Raw genomic sequence first — 18,281 nt, 5'->3', positions numbered from 1 at the left:
TAGCATGTGAAATGAGTGCAATTGTGTGGTAGTTTGAGCATTCTTTGGCATTGCCTTTCTTAGGGCTTGGAATGAAAACTCACCTTTTCTAGTCCTGTGGCCACTGCTGAGTTTTCCAAGTTTGCTGGCATATTGAGTGCAGCACATCAACAGCATCATCTTTGAGGATTTGGAATAACTCAGCTGGAATTCCATCACCTCCACTAGCTTTGTTCATAGTAATGCTCCCTAAGGCCCACTTGACTTCACATTCCAGGATGTCTGGCTCTAGGTGAGTGATCACACCATCGTGATTCAGTTCAGTTAAATAGCTCAGTCAGTTGTGTCCAGCTGTTAGCGACCCCATGGACTGCAGCACACCAGGCTTCCCTGTCCATCACCAACCCCCAGAGCTTGCTCAAACTCATGTCCATCAAGTCGGTGATGCCATCCAACCATCTCATCTTCTGTCATCCCTTCCTCTTCCTGCCTTCAATCTTTCCCAGCATCAGTGTCTTTTCCAATGAGTCAGTTCTTCGCATGAGGTGGCCAAAGTATTGGAGTTTCAGCTTCAGCATCAGTCCTTCCAATGAATATTCAGGACTGATTTTCTTTAGGAAACGGACTGGTTGGATCTCCTTGAAGTCCAAGGGACTCTCAAGAGTCTTTTCCAACACCACAGTTCAAAAGCATCAATTTTCGGTGCTCAGCTCTCACATCCATACATGACTACTGGAAAAACCATAGCTTTGACTAGACAGACCTTTGTCAGCAAAGAAATGTTTCTGCTTTTTAATATGCTATATAGGTTGGTCATAGCTTTTCTTCCAAGGAGCAAGCTTCTTTTAATTTCATGGCCACAGTCACTATGTGCAGTGAATTTGGAGCCCAAGAAAATGAAGTCTGTCACTGTTTCCATTGTTTCCCCAGCTGTTTGCCGTGAAGTGATGAGACTGGATGCCATGATCTTCGTTTCTTGAATGTTGAGTGTTAAGCCATCAAGTTGTCTGGGTCATTAAGATCTCTTTTATATAGTTCTGTGTATTCTTGCCACCTGTTCTTCATATCTTCTGCTTCTGTTAGGTCCATACTATTTCTGTCCTTTATTGTGGCCATCTTTGCATGAAATGTTCACTTGCTATCTGTAATTTTCTTGAAGAGATCTCTAGTCTTTCCCATTCTATTGTTTTCCTCTATTTTTTGCATTGATCACTGAGGAAGGCTTTCTTATCTCTCCTTGCTGTTCTTTGCAACTCTGCATTCAGATGGATATATCTTTTTCCCCTTTGCCTTTTGCTTCTCTTATCTCAGCTATTTGAAAGGCCTCTCAGACAGCCATTTTGCCTTTTTGCATTTTTTTTCTTCTTGAGGATGGTCTTGACCACTGCCTCCTGTACAATCTCACGAACCCCCATCCATAGTTCTTCAGGCGCTCTGTCTATCAAATCTAATCCCTTGAATCTATTTGTCACTTCCACTGTATAATCATAAGGGATTTGATTTAGACCATACCTGAATGGTCTAGTGGTTTTCCCTACTTTCTTCAACTAAAGTCTCAATTTTGCAATAAGGAGGTCATGATCTGAACCACAGTCAGCTCCTGGTGCTGTTTTTGCTGACTGTATAGAGCGTCTCCATCTTTGGCTGCAAAAAATATAATCAGTCTTATTTTGGTATTGACCATCTTGTGATGTCCATGTGTAGAGTTCTCTTTTGTTGTTGGAATGGGCTGTTTGCTATGACCAGTGCGTTCTCTTGGCAAAACTGTTAGCCTTTTCCCTGCTTCATTCTGTATTCCAATGGAGCCCCATTAAGTAGAATATGCATGTTGTCCATCTGACTCCCAGATGGCTTAAATAACTTGAGTGCCTACAACTCTGCCTTTTTAATCTCTTTCCTTCCCTTTCATCATATGAAATGTGGTCATTGCTTTAATCTCTGTGGGGAAAAAAATGCTGCATAGTTTAGTATCAGGAGATCGGGAGTTATTTTGGAAAACCACCACGCCTGGTTTAAAAGTTTTAATCTTAATTGTCTTGTCCAATTTAATAGCTCAAGAAAGGGGAAATAGTGTAGAAATAGTTTATTTTTTCCTTTTATTGATCTATATTTGGCTGTGCTGGGTCTTTGCTCCTGCGTTGGCAGTGAGTGGCAGCTCCTCTTTGCTCAGCACGTGGACTTCTCCTTGTGCCGTCCTCTCTTGTCGTGGAGCAGAGGCTCTAGGCAGGAGGACTTCAGTAGTTGCTGTGCGTGGGCTCAGTAGTTGTGGCACCTGGGCTTGGTTGCTCTGCAGCATGTGAGATCTTCCCCACCAGGGGTCAAACCCATGCATCCTGCATTAGCAGGTGGATTCTTGACCACTAGGGAGGCCCTAAATTGTTTCGATGTTAAAAATATTTCTGCTTTTAGAAGTTTGGAAATTAGCCTGTAAAGAAGTCAGGTGGTATGGAAAAAAGACAACTGCAGATTATATGTTGGCAGAGTGAGTTATGTGGGATTTTTTTTTTTTTTTTTTTTTTTTTGCTTTTGTACTTTCCTGGCAGTGTTGATTTCTCTTATGTTTGAGACACAAGCATCTCTAGGCATATGAGAAAAGCCAGATGGAGCAGAAGTTTGTGTAGAAAGATTAAAGAGAAAATCACTGCTGAGCAATCAAATGTATAGTGTCATAAAGCAGCTTCAATAAAGTGGAAACAAATATATGTCAAAATTGCCTGAGGTCAGCCCTATATTGCCTTGGAGCTAGTGCTCTGTATGTGGTTGGGTGACTTTTCTGTCAAAGAACTATTATTGAGAATGACCTATTAACTCCCTTGACCCGAAGTTAGGCAGTGGTGGATAGCTGTGAACACTGAGAAATATGTCGGCAGCAATAAGGTTGTATACACATCAGGTAGCGTCTAAGAAAGCCCAAGTAAGGTCTGGCATAGCAGGGGATCTGGTCCTGTACCACTGACTTCAGCAGAGGGACTTCTTGTGTCTATGGGGCAGTAGTCTCTACTGCAAGAGCCTGAGCTGTCCGGGACTTACTTTCAGGAGTGGAATGAATGCCTACTATGTACCAAGCACTTTATACAGCCACCTCATTTTATTCTCACATAATTTTTTACAGTAAATGTTAACCTTGTCTTACAGAGAGAGAGCACAAGTGATTCACTCTTCTGAAGTTGTCTATAATCTTAGGCAAACAGAATCTGGCTTCCAAGACCATTTCCAATATTATTGTCACATTTTGTTAATAATTTGCTGTCATCACAAAGATATGTAAATAAGCGGAGGTGTTTGTCTTTGTGACTGAGTTATCCTTCCAGAGTCTATTTTGATGCTATCATTTACCTGCTACCACTGTCTGAATTCTAGGAAGAACCTTAGGAGGAAGGGGACCTCTTCCAAAGGACTAACTTTGCAAGTTTATTTTTTCTCAAGCTTCACATGCAAACAAACTTAGGCAATGATAAGGGATACTCCACTCTTGCCAGATTTTGAACTTCATAGAAACTGAGGCCAGCAGTCAGCTAATTATTTCAGTTTATCTTTGATAACATCCCAGATGCCAGCCCTTGGCTTTCTCTTTGACTTCTAACCTCTCTCCCATCAACTTTCTTTTGACCCTCCTATGTCTTAGGTGCCTAGCACCTCCTTGGCTTTGAAAAGTCTTGCTCTCCTTAGTTATCAATCAGTCCTTGCAGAGAAGTATCCATGAAGGTTCATGGGTGTGTGTTTGTTCTTTTTGAGGACTTTTGTGTTGTGAAGACTGTGCTGTTGTGAATATGTAAAAGCCTTTAAGTGCTAAGCAATGGAATTTAAGAATAAAGACTAGGTAGGTTCCTTGGTTTAGGAGTGGTTTTGGACTGTAGTAGGAGAAGGCACTGGCACCCCACTCCAGTACTCTTGCCTGGAAAATCCCATGGGCGGAGGAGCCTGGTAGGCTGCAGTCCATGGGGTTGCGAAGAGTCGGACACGACTGAGCGACTTCACTTTCACTTTTCACTTTCATGCACTGAAGAAGGAAATGGCAACCCACTCCAGTGTTCTTGCCTGGAGAATCCCAGGGACGGGGGAGCCTGGTAGGCTGCTGTCTATGGGGTCGCACAGAGTTGGACACGACTGAAGCGACTTAGCAGCAGCAGCAGTAGGTCATTCCCATGCTTCCCTGTAGGTCTTGTGCACTTGAAGCCCAACCCTGAATGTCCCTCTTTTGAATGTAGTACATACCATTTTTTGGAGAAGCATCTGTTAGTTGGATACTAATGACTTCAACCTGGCATTTATAGCTCTTGTGTTTGCTTTCAATGGCCAGAACTTCTAGAGGAAATACGCTTCACAGCTCACTGGCACCAGCACCTTACCCGCCTCTAGTCAGAGTCCAAAATGTTTCCATAGCTGTTAGCCTCTGTCCCCAGAAAAAATAAGTGCTTTTAAAGTTGAGGAACTTCCTCAGTATAATTTTGTTCCAGGAGAAATCTATAGTTTGCACTTCTTACTGCTTTGGCCCACTGCTAGGTTTCTTGCAAACCAATATCCACAGAGTATGGCTCTGGGTTTCACCGGTGGCTCAGTGGTAAAGAATCCACCAGTGATGCAGGAGGCGCGAGTTTGATTCCTGGGTCAGGAAGATCTCCTGGAGGAGGGCATGGCAACCCACCCCAGTATTCCTGCCTGGAAAACCCCATGGACAGAGGAGCCAGGCAGGCTACTGCCCATGGGGCCGCAGAAGAGTCTGACATGACTGAAGTGATGGAACACAAGCAAAATACACAGTACAGGGACCTTTTTGAACAACACCGATTCAGTCCAGAGTTGCATAAATGAGTACTATGGAACTTGTTTTTTTTTTCGTAAAGATCTAAAACTCTGTTTATTATTATTAATCAGTACTTTTATCAGGTGTAATACCTACAATGGATCAGACACATATTTAGAGAAACAATATAGCAGAATGTTTAAGAGCAAATTCTCTGCACTGATGAGTTCAAATTCTGGCTCGACTTCATACTGGCAGCACTTGATAGTTAGCACTTGATACTTAACATAAATTGCTTCATCTCTCTGTGCCTCAGTAACACACATCTGTGTGGAGGATTAAATGAGTCCATCCAGGTAAAGTGCTTGGAACTGTCTCTGATACCTGGTAACGGCTCAGTTTCTTTTCTTTTTAGTCTTAGTGGTATTGTTCCCATGTTAAGATGGGTGAACTGACTCCAAAGTTAGAGAACATAGCCGAAATTGCACATACGGTGAGTATGGCGCCGCTTTTAAACTCAGGTGTGTCAGACCTCAGGATCCCTCAAGACTTCCCAGCATTAGGAGTTTGGATTTTTGTTTTGTTTTGTTTTCTCCGTTTCCATCTCTGTGGATTGTAAAGGAGGGCCTGGTTTATGACATCCTGCTGAGCACACCAATCATTTTTACCTCACATCTCATAAATATCATCTGAAAACGAGGTAAGAAAAACTCTACCGAGGAACCTGGGGTTATGGAAATTTAGTCTCTGGAGTTAGAAAGTTTCATGACTGTATAATAAAGGGAAGGTCTTAAACCGCAGAACTTCACCACAAACGTGTGTGACTCGAATCTCCTGAAGAGGGAAATGCCGAGCTGCGTAGGGGCCGAAACAGCCTCTTGTTTTTTTCCTGGCAATAATCCTTCCTCTATCTGGGAGGGTTCACCCCCCTCTCTGCGTCTGATAGGATGCAGCACATTTATTTTATATGGAAGGGCAGTTGGGAAAGCATTTATAACCTTTCTCTACTGAGTTGTGCGATACATCCAACTTTCTATTTACATCGTAGGACAGGGACCTCATTGACAAGGAGAGATCTGATCTGAAGCATTGCTGGTAGAACTCCCAAGTCGATGGTTGGCGCCATCTGCTAGCAGGAACTCCCAGGGAAGATCGAAACCCTCAAGACTATAATGCTTCCTCTCTACCTCACTGCTGGCTCCCCACACTCACCAAGCTTCCTCTTCTGCCTGTTCCTTAAGTGTTAGGTGTTCTTGGGTTCTTCCCTGTGTTTCTCACGTTATCTTCATGTCTCCCACGCCCACCCCTCCCTCCCAAGACTAGGCAATCTCTTCCTTCCTCACTCATATCTTCACTAACCATTTCTGTGCTAATTCCTCAGTTCCACTCTTTGTCTCAAGCTCCAGGTCCTTACATCTCATTGACCACTGGACACCTCCTTTGGGACATCTCAAATGAAAGTGAAAGTCGTGTCCGACTCTTTGTGACCCCACGGACTTTACAGTCCATGGAATTCTCCAGGCCAGAATCCTTCAGGGCATCTTCCCAACCCAGGGATCAAACCCAGGTCTCCTGCATTGCAGGTGGATGCTTTACCAGTTGACCCACAAGGGAAGCCCAAGAATACTGGAGTGGGTAGCCTGTCCCTTCTCCAGGGGATCTTCCTGACCCAGGAGTTGAACTGGGGTCTCCTGCTTTGCAGGTGGATTCTTTACGAACTGAGCTATCAGGGAAGCCCTTGGGGCAGCTCATCATATCTTCAAGGAATCAGTTAATTTAAAGCTGAGCTCAGCAGTGTCCCTCTCCTGCACTATCTCCCTACTTTTCACCCAAATTTGTTTCTCCCACTGTGCCTTTAGTCTGTACTCTACAGCCAGAGGGGTTTCACTAAAATGCAAATCTCATGTCACTCTGCTATGCAAAATCCTTCAAAGGACTTTGTTTGAAGACAGGGCCCAAGTTCCTCAACATGAGTTATACGGCCCTTTGTGATCAGACGCCTAACTCCACTGACTTCTTCAACTTTCTCTTCCCTGCTTGCCTCCCCCAGCCCTCCCCGACCTCCAGCCACACTTTAGGTTGTGACTGTGCTGAACTTCTTCAGGTCCTGGCCTGGGTCGCATTTGTTGGCCTCCAGGCCTTTGCTTAGGCTGCACCTTCTGCCTAAGGCTTCCCTGGTGGCCCGGCTGGTAAAGAATCACCTGCAATGCAGGAGACCCCAGTTTGATTCCTGGGTCAGGAAGATCCCCTGGAGAAGGGATAGGCTACCCACTCCAGTATTCTTGCACTTCCCTGGTGGCTCAGCTGGTAAGGAATCTGCCTGCAATGCAGGAGACCTGGGTTTGATCCCTGGGTTGGGAAGATCCCCTGGAGAAGGGAATGGTTACCCACTCCAGTATTCTGGCCTGGAGAATTCCATGGACTGTATAGTCAATGGGCTTGCAAAGAGTCGGACACGCCTGAGCGACTTTCACTTTCCCTCTGCCTGACCCCCACCTCTACCAATCAAGCCCGTTTTCCTTGGCTAACTAACATCTGTTTATACTTTAGAGGTCTCAGTTTAGATCTCCCTTCTGGTAGACCCCTGTGTCTGATTCCCTATGTTTATGCTCAATGCCTCTCCCATGTGCTTCCACCATACCCCTCCTTTGCTCAAGTATTTGCAGGTTTGATTGTTGGTCTTTTCCACTAGACTGTAAGTTCCCTAAGAGCAGAGTCCATTTTTATTTTTTTCTGTGTTGTGTCCCCAGTGCCTAGCACACAAGTACTCCCTCACAAAAGTTTGGAGACTCCACTTATAAGGTAAACACATATATATTATGGATCAAGTTTCTCCTTCTTGGTAGTTTTGAATGCTTCTTGCTGGTATTATTGGTGACACCATAGAAGTGAGCTCCTCTGCAGAAGAGGAGAGAGTTGATGGTGTCCACAGCACTCTGGGGATGCTCTTTCTTTGACCTTGAGCTTTATTGTTGTCCTGGCACTCAGGTGTGAGTATATCCACCTTATAGTGGGGCTGAGAAGGAAGATACTTGAGTAACATGAGGTGCAGGATTTGTCCTTCATTTTCTATAGGTGTTATCACTCAGTCGTGTCTGACTCTTTGCGACCCCATGGACTGCAGCCTACCAGGCTCCTCTGTCCATGGGATTTTCCAGGCAAGAGTACTGGAGTGGGGTGCCATTTCCTTCTCCAGGGGATCTTCCCGACCCAGGGATCGAACCCGGGTCTCCTGCATTGCAGGCAGATGCTCTACCCTCTAAGCCACCAGGGAAGCCCTTCATATTCTATAGGGAAGCAAAATGCTTTGAACAAACATTCTCCTGTATTTGTGGAGAGAAGTCTGACATTTTCCAGAGGATTAAGAGTTGGTGTTTGATAAAGAATAAAGTGCCATATATTGAGCTTCTTAAGGGGATTGTTCGTTTTTGTTATCTTTTGGGGCCCGTGGCAAAATAAATGCAGAAGGAGGGAAACCCGGGGCTTCATTGGCTCCCAGAGCAGAGTTGAAGCTACTGTGAAATGCTGACTCTTGAGCTCCAGGGCCCCTCACTTACATGAGCTTTACCAACGTGTTTACTAGGTTTTTGTAAAATTCACATTTTAACTACAATGAGTCCATTGATTCATACCACTCTTTCCACTTCCACTTCTGCTGATGCCAGATGCCCCTGGAGTGGCCATGGACATCTTCGGAACCAGCTAAAATAAAGTTGAGTGGGGGATATGTTAAAACTCAACATTCAGAAAACCAAGATCATGGCATCTGGTCCCATTACTTCACTGCAAATAGATGGGGAAACAATGGAAACAAAGAGAGACTATTTTGGGGGGCTCCAAAATCACTGCAGATGGTGACTGCAGCCATGAGATTAAAAGACGCTTGCTCCTTGGAAGAAAAGTTATGATCAACCTAGACAGCATATTAAAATGCAGAGATAGTACTTTGCTGACAAAGGTCCATCTAGTCAAAGCTATGGTTTTTCCAGTAGTCACGTATGGATGTGAGAGTTCAATTATAAAGAAAGCTGAACACTGAAGAATGGATGCTTTTGAAGTGTGGGGTTGGAGAAAACTCTTGAGAGTGCCTTGGACTGCAAGGAGATCCAACCAGTCCATCCTAAAGGAAATCAGTCCTGAATATTCATTGGAAGGACTGATGCTGAAGTGGAAACTCCAATACTTTGGCCACCTGACGTGAAGAACTGACTCATTGGAAAAGACCCTGATGCTGGGAAGAATTGAGGCTGGGAGAAGAAGGGGATGACAGAGGATGAGATGGTTGGATGGTATCACCGACTCGATGGACATGAGTTTGAGGAAGCTCTGGGAGTTGGTGATGGACAGGGAGGCCTGGTGTGCTGCAGTTCATGGGGTCACAAAGAGTCAGACACAACTGAGTGACTGAACTGAACTGAGCTGAACGAGGGGATATGTTGGGGTCAGAGGGTGATGTGTATGTTGTTCACAGTCACTTCTGTTTGGAGTTAAGTTGCTGCTATCCTGAGGTAGCAATGGCTTTCAGGAATATTCCTCCAATACTGAGCCCACTCATCAGGACAGGACATCAACAGCAAATTAAAGCTGTATAGGCTTTCAGTTCAGTTCAGTCACTCAGTCGTGTCCAGCTCTTTGCAACCCCATGGACTGCAGCATGCCAGGCTTCTGTGTCCATTACCAACTCCCAGAGCTTGCTCAAACTCACGTCCATAGAGTCGCTGATGCCATCCAACCATCTCGTCCTCTGTCATCCCCTTCTCCTCCTGCCTTCAATCTTTCCCAGCATCAGGGCCCTACTAAATGTGATCCACCTTCTCATAAGGCATAGTTTTCAGGCCATCTAGTATCTGCAAACCTCTGAACACCCCAACTTGGGGTGCCCGGTGAAGAATCCTAGCAGAGGATCCTTTGAATCCCTACTCGATTGCATTACATTCAGCTCCACGTGGTTCTACCCTGTCAAGGCCAATACAGAAGACCCGTTCTAGGAAAGCTTTTAGCTTGATCTTGCCCTATTATTTCAGTTACAAGTTAGAGCATTTTTGCTTACAAGGAAAAAAAATGCATCAACTTTTTTTTTTCTATTTGCTGTACGTTGTCATTGTTTTTGCTGCTAAATGTGTACAGTAAAATGTGGATCTGGCTTGCCTGTTAATCTGTGTGAAGTTCTAACTTAACTTTTCCTACAACCACTTATTTGGTTAGTTACAAAGAGTGACTCTGTTAGCCTCCTCGTGTGTTTGTTGTTGTGGTTATTTTTTTAAAACACCTTTACTGGTAACAGCTATTATAATACTATAAAAGCATTAATAACCACTTAGTGTAGAAAACAAAAATTTTCATAATTCTGCTAGTCTGCTGTAAATTCTTACTTTTTTTGTATACTGTATGTGTATTTTATTTTAGGACTTTTTGACACAGGTGGGATCACATTCATATAGCTTTGCAATTTGCTTTATTTACCTAACAAAGTATCTTGGATTTCTTTCTGTGTTCTTTTTAAGGGCTAGATAGCACTTTTTTTGTTGGTGGTGATATTAATTTAGTCAATCAGTTCCTTTTGATTGGGTAGTTTTCATTTTTTCTATAAGAAACAGTGCTATAATGAGCATCCTTATTCATATATCTTTCCATATTTCGGAAGTTTTTTTCCTGCTGTAATATGAGTATCTAGCAGTAGAATTCCAGGGTCAAAGGCTATATACACTTTAAAATGTTAATAGATGTTTCCAAATTACCCCTTAAATTATTGTACCAATTTGTAGACTCCCCAATAATGTAAGAGTATGCAGTTCTCTACATAGTACAAAACATGAATAGTTTGTTTTTATTTTTCCTGATTTTCCTGCCCAATATCAGGTTTTCCATTTCACATTTATGTCTACAAAAGTTAGAGATAGTTTAATTTTATGGGAAACTAATTCATATTTTTTGCAGTGCTTTTAAATTTAGCACCAGGACAAAATTATGTTGGATGTTTTTCATGGAAACTGTTATATTCTTTTAGATGGTTAACTCTTCCTTGCTCATAATTCGGATACATATTGAGTATGAGGAATCAGTATTTTAAATACACAGAAGTTAGACTTGGTATAAATATTGGGACTGTTTGAAAATTAAAACCTCTGCATTAGAAGTTGCAGTCTGACAGTTCACTTGGCTGTATCTGCCCCAGAGATATTTCCCTCATAGTTTAAGAACTAGTTGCTAATGCTTATAAATGGTTTCATGTAAAACCAGATTTCTGGTTTTTTTGGAAAATAAAACTTTGGACAATAATGGATTATATGCATGTAAATAATGGACTGGAACTGCATAGTTGCTATTCTTTTCAGACAAGTAAGTTGTCTCCAATTTTCCACAGTTTCCGCCATTCTTTAATATATTACAGCAGGCCTACTTCACCAGGCCTATAGGAATAACATGCAGATTTGTGGACAGATAAAAATATAAAGGTATGTATGGAAAGAAATTCCCTTTTTCTCTAATATCAAGACATCATAAAATCCCCTGCTTTATTGGGTTTTCTGGTACATTCATCAGCTTAGAAAGGTGACAAGAAATAGAAGCAGTAAACATCTCAAACAAATTTTTTTCCCAAACTTCTCCCAGGAAACCACTCCACTGGCTGGTGAAAAAGACGATGACTGGAAAGTTTATGATTCCTGGAGTTCCGCTATCTTACGCTGCAATTTCTTTAGGTCTTTCTGTACTTTATATTTTTCTAAATCCATCTTTGTTTTCTGTATTCGTTGGAGGGAGTTGAGAGAGTCATGAATTGATTTAAATCCTGGAAGAGGATATGAAAATAGGTATATTGAAGCTAAACAAAGCATTGGCTCTTTAAAAAAAATTTTAACAAAAGTTACTAGTCAGCAGTCCTGCCACAATCAATCATTGTTTAATTCAAAGCATATTAAATTCCATTAAGACCAGTCTAAAAATGGTCTAAAAATGTATAATAATCTCTTTCTTATAATGTCATCAGAATGCATTCGCAACCATGTTTCAACTAGTATCTGGCTTCATTGTGAAATTTCAATTCTTGTCCTTCCTCTCCATCCCCAATAGATTGCATAATGAAATAATTCTATATATCAAGAGAGAAATTGAAAATATTTTCTTTCTGTCCACTTGGACAAGAAATTTGGATGATCTCTTTTTTATTCTTGTTACAAAATTGAAGGTAAAGGCCACAGATGAGATTTTAAACCTTCTCTGAAAGCAGCCTGTTTGAAGGACTTAAGGAATGGTCCCTTGCCAGCTGCTCCCCCACGCCTGCCCCCAGCACTTTGTGTCTCTGTTATACCAAAATCCAGCCACTCAGGACCACAGCCTACAAGATTCTTAGGGTACAGCCCATTGCTTATTCACTGGAGGCTTTCACATAGTCATTTCTCAACACATTTTTGTTAAAGGCATAAAAGCAAGCCATTAATTGGGAGTCCCCATTTGTTAAGCTCTCACTTGGTAAAACACAGAAACACATAGATTACAAATTACTCTTCAGTTCATACTGGGATTGTACTAACAGAATGAGTAAATTCCATCTTTAATGGGTCAATAGCAAGCAGAGCCCTAAAAGTTGGGTCAGCTACATTGGGGTTGCCTCTCATACAGGAACATTCTGATTCCTGGTAATTCTCAAAATTGTGGCTCGAGGCAGATGGCTGCTCTGCTACACCTATCCCCGCATCCTTCCTTATGACAAATTAGATGAGCCTTTCAAATTAATCCTCTTTGATGTTAGCTCAGCTTGACACTGCTGCCATTAGCCTCCTTAAGAAGAAAAGCAGTCATTATGCTGGACTCTGCTCACTCATTTCTCTCTCTTGACTTCTAAAGGTCAGGTCTCCAGTTTGACAACTGTCCAGGCTCATTACCTGCAGTTCAATGGGGGACATCTGACCTAGACTCTTAATTTCATGATATAACCACAAGTCAGGTCTTGATGATCTCTGAGGATTTTCCAGGTCTGACAATGTTATGATTCTATGATCTTAAAGACTGAAAAATAAATCTCACAGCAATGGCAACTTGTGACCCTGCAACCTATGAATGAGAAGCTAAATTTGCATATTTACCTTCCCTCCGGTGATATGCCGACATTCTATGGGTTATTTAGGAAAGTCAGATGAAATACACAGGATGTCACCTGACTAATGACAAGATTGCTCCCTGGCCATTAGCTTAAAGTAGAAAACCCTAAAGGATTGGATAAGAAAGGGCTGATGTTCTTGACTCAGTTAAAGGTACCTGCTCACCTGATTGGTATTCATCCTGCATTTTCTCTAATTCATCCCAGATGTGCTTTTCCAGTTGGCTCATCTTCTTGGACAGTTTATTTTCTGTATGCTTTATTTTGTTTAAATCTGCTTCATACTTCTCTGTGTTAATGAAATTCTCTAACTTGGTTGAAAGCTTCAGTAATTTTTCTTCCATGTTTTTTTCAGACATATCCTACAAAATAGGTCATGTGATAAAACTGCTGAAAACCTTTGTGGATTTGAATTTTATCTTAGAGAATGCGTTTTAACAAGTTTGCTTTCCTGTGATAAACATGAGTTTCCAAACCAGGTTCCCTTAGATCTAAAGCTATTCACAAGCGTAAGTTAATTCCTTGATTTGGCCTTGTTCATTTGCAGTTTCTGAAATTCTACAGGCTATGGGAGAAGAGAAAGGGCTGTGGTCCTTGTGAAATGCCTGGAGGAATAGGCATTGTAGCATTTAAAGAAGTGTTGCCAAGGAAGGCATTTTACATCCTGCTTCACTTGAGCTCCTGGGACATTCTCCTAAGTATTAGAGGTTCTTATTCCCTGAGCTTCCTATCTCCATGTGGACAGGCTTCAGGCAGAACAGTGGCTCTCCATCTCTGCTTTCTATTAGAATCACCTGGCCCATTATCCTTCCCCTCAACCCCACCCTACCCCTACACACAATTCTGATTTAATGGGGCTGTGTTGAACCCAGGAGTTGATGGCATTTACAAGCTCAGGTGATTCTAACATGCAGCAGGGTGGGGCTGCAGAGGCAGCCTGAGACAAACGAGCTTCTTTGCTCCTCTTCACTCCCCTGCAGGGAAGAGAGAAATGCGGTGGGTTCCATTCTCTCTCCCTTGTGATCGGCGCCTTCTGCCCGCAGATGACCGGGTTCTCACCTAGTGCCGCCTAGAACCGGTGGAGGAGTCTTGCCTAAACCCGGAGCAGAACCAGGGGGCCTGCTTGGCTGCAGGTCGGACCACACGTCCTTCAACAGCCGTATCAGTGATAAAGCTGTAACGTTGACCTCCCTTTCTGGGACTCCTGCCTCCATCCATGTCAACAAGCTCAGGTTGAGTAACGGGAGCGTCCTTTCCCGAGCTGCCGAAAGCCGCTCTCCTGAAGTTCCAGAATCGTCTTATTTGAATCACCTGCAGGGTTGGCCGTGCAACTCTCCCATCCGGGCTCAGCAGCGTGGCCGGCATTGCTGGTTGGAGAAGCGAGCCTGCGATGGATTTCCTATATGTGCCTGTCGCCTCACCCCGAAGCTTGGGGGTGTCTCTACAAGGTCTGCCCTGGAGAAGGAGTTTTGAAAAAAACCTCCTCTGATCTACCAGTGGCTCTCCAGAGAGGTAAAAACGACTTGTTTAAGGCAGTTTTCAGGTTTTATCATATCTGAGCATCACCCAAGGAGCTTATCCCGGAGCAGATCCCCAGGGAAGGCTCTGGAGGGTCTGATGCTTCAGCTCTGGGTTGGGACCAGGAATCTGTACTCTAAAAAGCTCTCTTTGTGTTATTCTGGTACAGGGAGAGATACCAGGAGGTGTGGGAGTGCACAGAATTGGGGAGTTAGCAGGCAGGCCTCTGGACTCCTATTCCAGTGCTAAAAAGTCAGTTACTGAGGCGCTGAAGGTTACTGTGAGGTTTCAAGCGTGGCTCTCGAGACCCAGACTCACCGCTCACATCTAGACAGGGGATAACAGAGCCCTTACCAGCTTCTCCTGCAGGAGGGCCAGACACTGGTTTGCACGGCTGAGCTGCTCTTGTTCATATTTGATGACCTGGTTTTCTGTCCGTTTTTGATGGTTCTCCATTTCCTCATACAGATTCAATGAAAGGGAATTAAATCTGGGGGGGAAAGTAGTTTGTTCTATTTTAATAAGTAAATTTATGCATAAAACCAACATTTATTGAAACTCTGCATTTTTTGATGATGACGGTCCATGTGCCCAGCAAACACTTAGGGGTGATGGGGGGTGGGTAAGGGAGCACACACTGGGTCCCTGCCGACAGCACCCCTTTGCACAGCCTGAAACACACGTACACACACACACGCAGAAAGGTCTGTGCCATCTCCTGTCAGTACCCAGGCCATAGTGTGTGTGCGCAGAAGAATTACTTCAACAAGTCACTTGGTGTTAGTATAGCATGGTATTAGTCTATGGTAGAGGTTAGCTGTCGTCTATGGGGTCGCACAGAGTTGGACACGACTGAGGCGACTTAGCAGCAGCAGAGGTTAGCAGACCACCTTTTCTCTAAAAGGTTACATAGTAAATACTTCAGGCTTTTCAGGCCATGCGGTCTCCCTTGCAACCATTTGTCTGCCCGCCCAGTGGGAAAGCAGCCCCACATGATACAAATTATAGGCTTTTTTTTTCAAATAAATGATGAGCAAATGAGGTGGCTATCATCTAATGACACTTTATGTACACTGATATTTAAATTTCATGTGATGTCACGAAGTATACCTTTTCCTTTAAAAAATGATTAGAAAGTGTAAAAGCCATTCTTAGCTATGGGCAGACTGGCGAAGGGCAGTAGTTGGCCAAATCTTTTTTCTGCTAGGCTCACTGTGAAGCTGAGGAGGTGCTGGGCGAGAGAGGACAGTCAGAAGGAGAAACGGGGAAGGGAGAAGGGAGAGAGACCGAAAGGACTTTGGGAAGCCGAGTGTCCAAGGGAGATGCTCCTCGGTGATCATCTCTGCTTCCGGCAAACCTTCAGTGAAGTCCCTGCATGTCACCAATGGATCTCTGAGTGGATTCTTTATTTTTTGCGGGGGTGGGGGGTGGATTTAGAGAGATGCTGAGTCACTCAAGTGGGGCAAAATCAGAAACATCAAGAAGTGTGCAGGAAGGAACTGCTCACATCAAGTCAATGCACAATAGGACTGTTAAATAACAGAATGAAGGATTTAAACAGAAGTAGATGTCATTGTTGATGCTGTTCAGCCCCTAAGTCATGTCCGACTCTTTGCAACTCCATGGACTGTAGCACACCAGGATTCACTGCCTTCACTATCTCCCAACATTTGCTAAAATTAAAAGGACTGGAATCATGTACATCAGTTTGAAAATTCACTGCAGAGTGGCTGAGAGTTTGAGAGGGGAGTCCTCATCTGAAATAATTAAGAGGGGTGATGGGGCCTGGGGAGTGGTTTCTGAAGATGTTTTCTGCTTGTGATTTGCTTATGATAAGATGTCACGTTCAAATTCTGTTTAGGCTAAATATTAGATCGCAGGAAAAGGGCATGTCATTTGTTATTGAAAATATTCAGACTACCTTAAACTGTGGGGTTACTTGAAATAATAGTTGCTCTAATGGTTTCAGGAAAAGTTACATGCAGCTAATTTGGTGTGTGACATTTATCACTGGAAATTGCCTAAGGCATGCTAGATGTGTACCGTATTGCATGCTTCTTTAGCTTTCCTGAAAAAGTGTTTGGACTATCAGTTGGAAAAGATGATAGTAGGTCATTTCCATTTTTATGTAGACTCAGGGTCAGTTAGCAATGTCTGGAGACGTTTTTGGTTGTTACGAATGGGAGGTGCTACTGAGCCATGGTGGGTAAACATCCTACTGTGAACAGGGCAGCCTCATAACAAAGAATTATCCTTCCAAAATGCTAATAGTGCCAAGGTTGAGAAACTCAGATTTGGATGATGAAATCCAGAAATGGAAAAGGGAGTTACTTTTTCAGTACTTCTATTTGTTGTAGTGTAATAGCTAAATTCTGGTCTCCACCCTTCTGAATTAATGCTTTTTGATACAGAGAGGAATATTTTTCACATAGAAAGCATCAGCATTTAAACTTATCCTTGATGTGGGTAAGTTTCTCAATAGTGAAGAAGATGAAGTTGATTATTCTTCCTGTTCTTAGTTTAAGCTTGCTTTTTAAATACTTGTGCTGCTGGCTAATGACAGATGTTGGATCTCAGATAAATTAGCCCCCCAGTGGATAGGTGGACAATCCCTGTTTAGCCAACTGCTGCCTCTGTCTGGAACACTCTTCCTGAGAATATACCATGGCCCCTGCCCTAATTTCATTTATATTTATATTCAAGCACAACCTTATCACAGAAAATTTTCTTGACACTCCCTATTCCTTTACCCTTCTTTATTTTTCTTCAAAATGCTCATCATCACATGATGCATAATATGTAGCTCTTCTCCACTAGAAAGTGAAGGCAAGGGCTTTGCTTTGTTCATGGCTGTGAACCATGCCTGGGATATAGAAATGCTCAGTTAAGCAGAGGCTGAATAAATGATTTATCCTTTCTCATTGAATACATTTTATTAGGGCTGTTAACAAATAGCAAATCATAGACATGTCAAGCTACTTAGAGACCTAATCTTTGATTTTCATCTTCCCTTCTCTCTCGTGAAAGGATTAATTGTGGTGGTTAAGTGGGAGAGTATATCCCCAGATAAATAAGATAGCTTTACCATCAAGAATCCGTCCTTCAGTTCTCACCTTCACTGTGTAAATAAATGAGAACATTTGCTCTCATCAGTAATAAAATATTAAAATCCCTCTGAAAATCAAGGAGCCATTAAATGTACCTAGGTAATATCTCTGGAAGGACATGGCAGTAATTGAAATTCTGAAATTAAAATAAACCATAAAGAATGAATTACTTTTTATGATCTTCTTATCACAAGGTTTTGCCTGTAACTGGAAACTCACTTTCCTGGTAACAGAGGTCAGATCCTGTCTATTGTTAGCTTATTAAAATAGAAAGGCATTATTTAAAAGCATTCTCCTTGAAAGGTAAAAAGGATAAAAATAGTGGTTTATATAAGTGTTTTCCTTTCTTTTGACTTTTCCGTAACATAATGGACATGATTTGCCATATAAGAATTATTGTTCTGTTAATTATAGAACATACAGGTATAATCTCAATAGGATGAATTTATCTTAGATGACACACTTTAGTTCTCAAATTCTCCACATCACTGGTTATGGGAGTATTTTGATCAGATGTAGTTACATAGGTGAGTAGGTAGATAGACAGACGGAGTGATAGGTAACTTTTTCTTTCCTTTTCCTTAAATCATAAATCAGACTTTTAAATTACAGCCAGAGACCTCACTAGCACAAACATGAGATAAAGGCTGATTTTGAACATTTTTTCACACTGATAGAATCAGGTTAAAATGCACACCAAAGGCAATTATAAGGGAGAAAGTCACAAAAGAGCAAAAGAAAATTTAATGGGGCTCCCTAGACACCACGAGAGCCCAGTGTAGAGAGGGGTGGGTGTGTGTGCATGCGTGTGCATAGGCGTGCTCCCTCACATCTG

At 42.6% G+C, this 18,281-nt stretch overlaps 1 protein-coding gene across 1 annotated transcript in view; it reads right to left on the bottom strand.

The window, feature by feature from the left end:
• Window positions 1-11,379: 11,379 nt before the first annotated feature.
• Window positions 11,380-18,281, bottom strand: part of FAM81B (family with sequence similarity 81 member B) — a 51,636-nt gene continuing 44,734 nt past the window's right edge. The window contains exons 8-10 of the mRNA XM_052644357.1: window positions 14,694-14,829; window positions 12,988-13,183; window positions 11,380-11,513 (exon numbers count right to left, since the gene is read on the bottom strand). Coding sequence (XP_052500317.1) covers window positions 11,380-11,513; window positions 12,988-13,183; window positions 14,694-14,829 — 466 coding nt within the window. The remainder of the gene's footprint in view (window positions 11,514-12,987; window positions 13,184-14,693; window positions 14,830-18,281) is intronic.

This window comes from Budorcas taxicolor, chromosome 7, assembly GCF_023091745.1.
Source record: "Budorcas taxicolor isolate Tak-1 chromosome 7, Takin1.1, whole genome shotgun sequence".
Taxonomy (NCBI): Eukaryota; Metazoa; Chordata; class Mammalia; order Artiodactyla; family Bovidae; genus Budorcas; species Budorcas taxicolor.
This window is presented reverse-complemented; position numbering and strand designations above follow the sequence as displayed.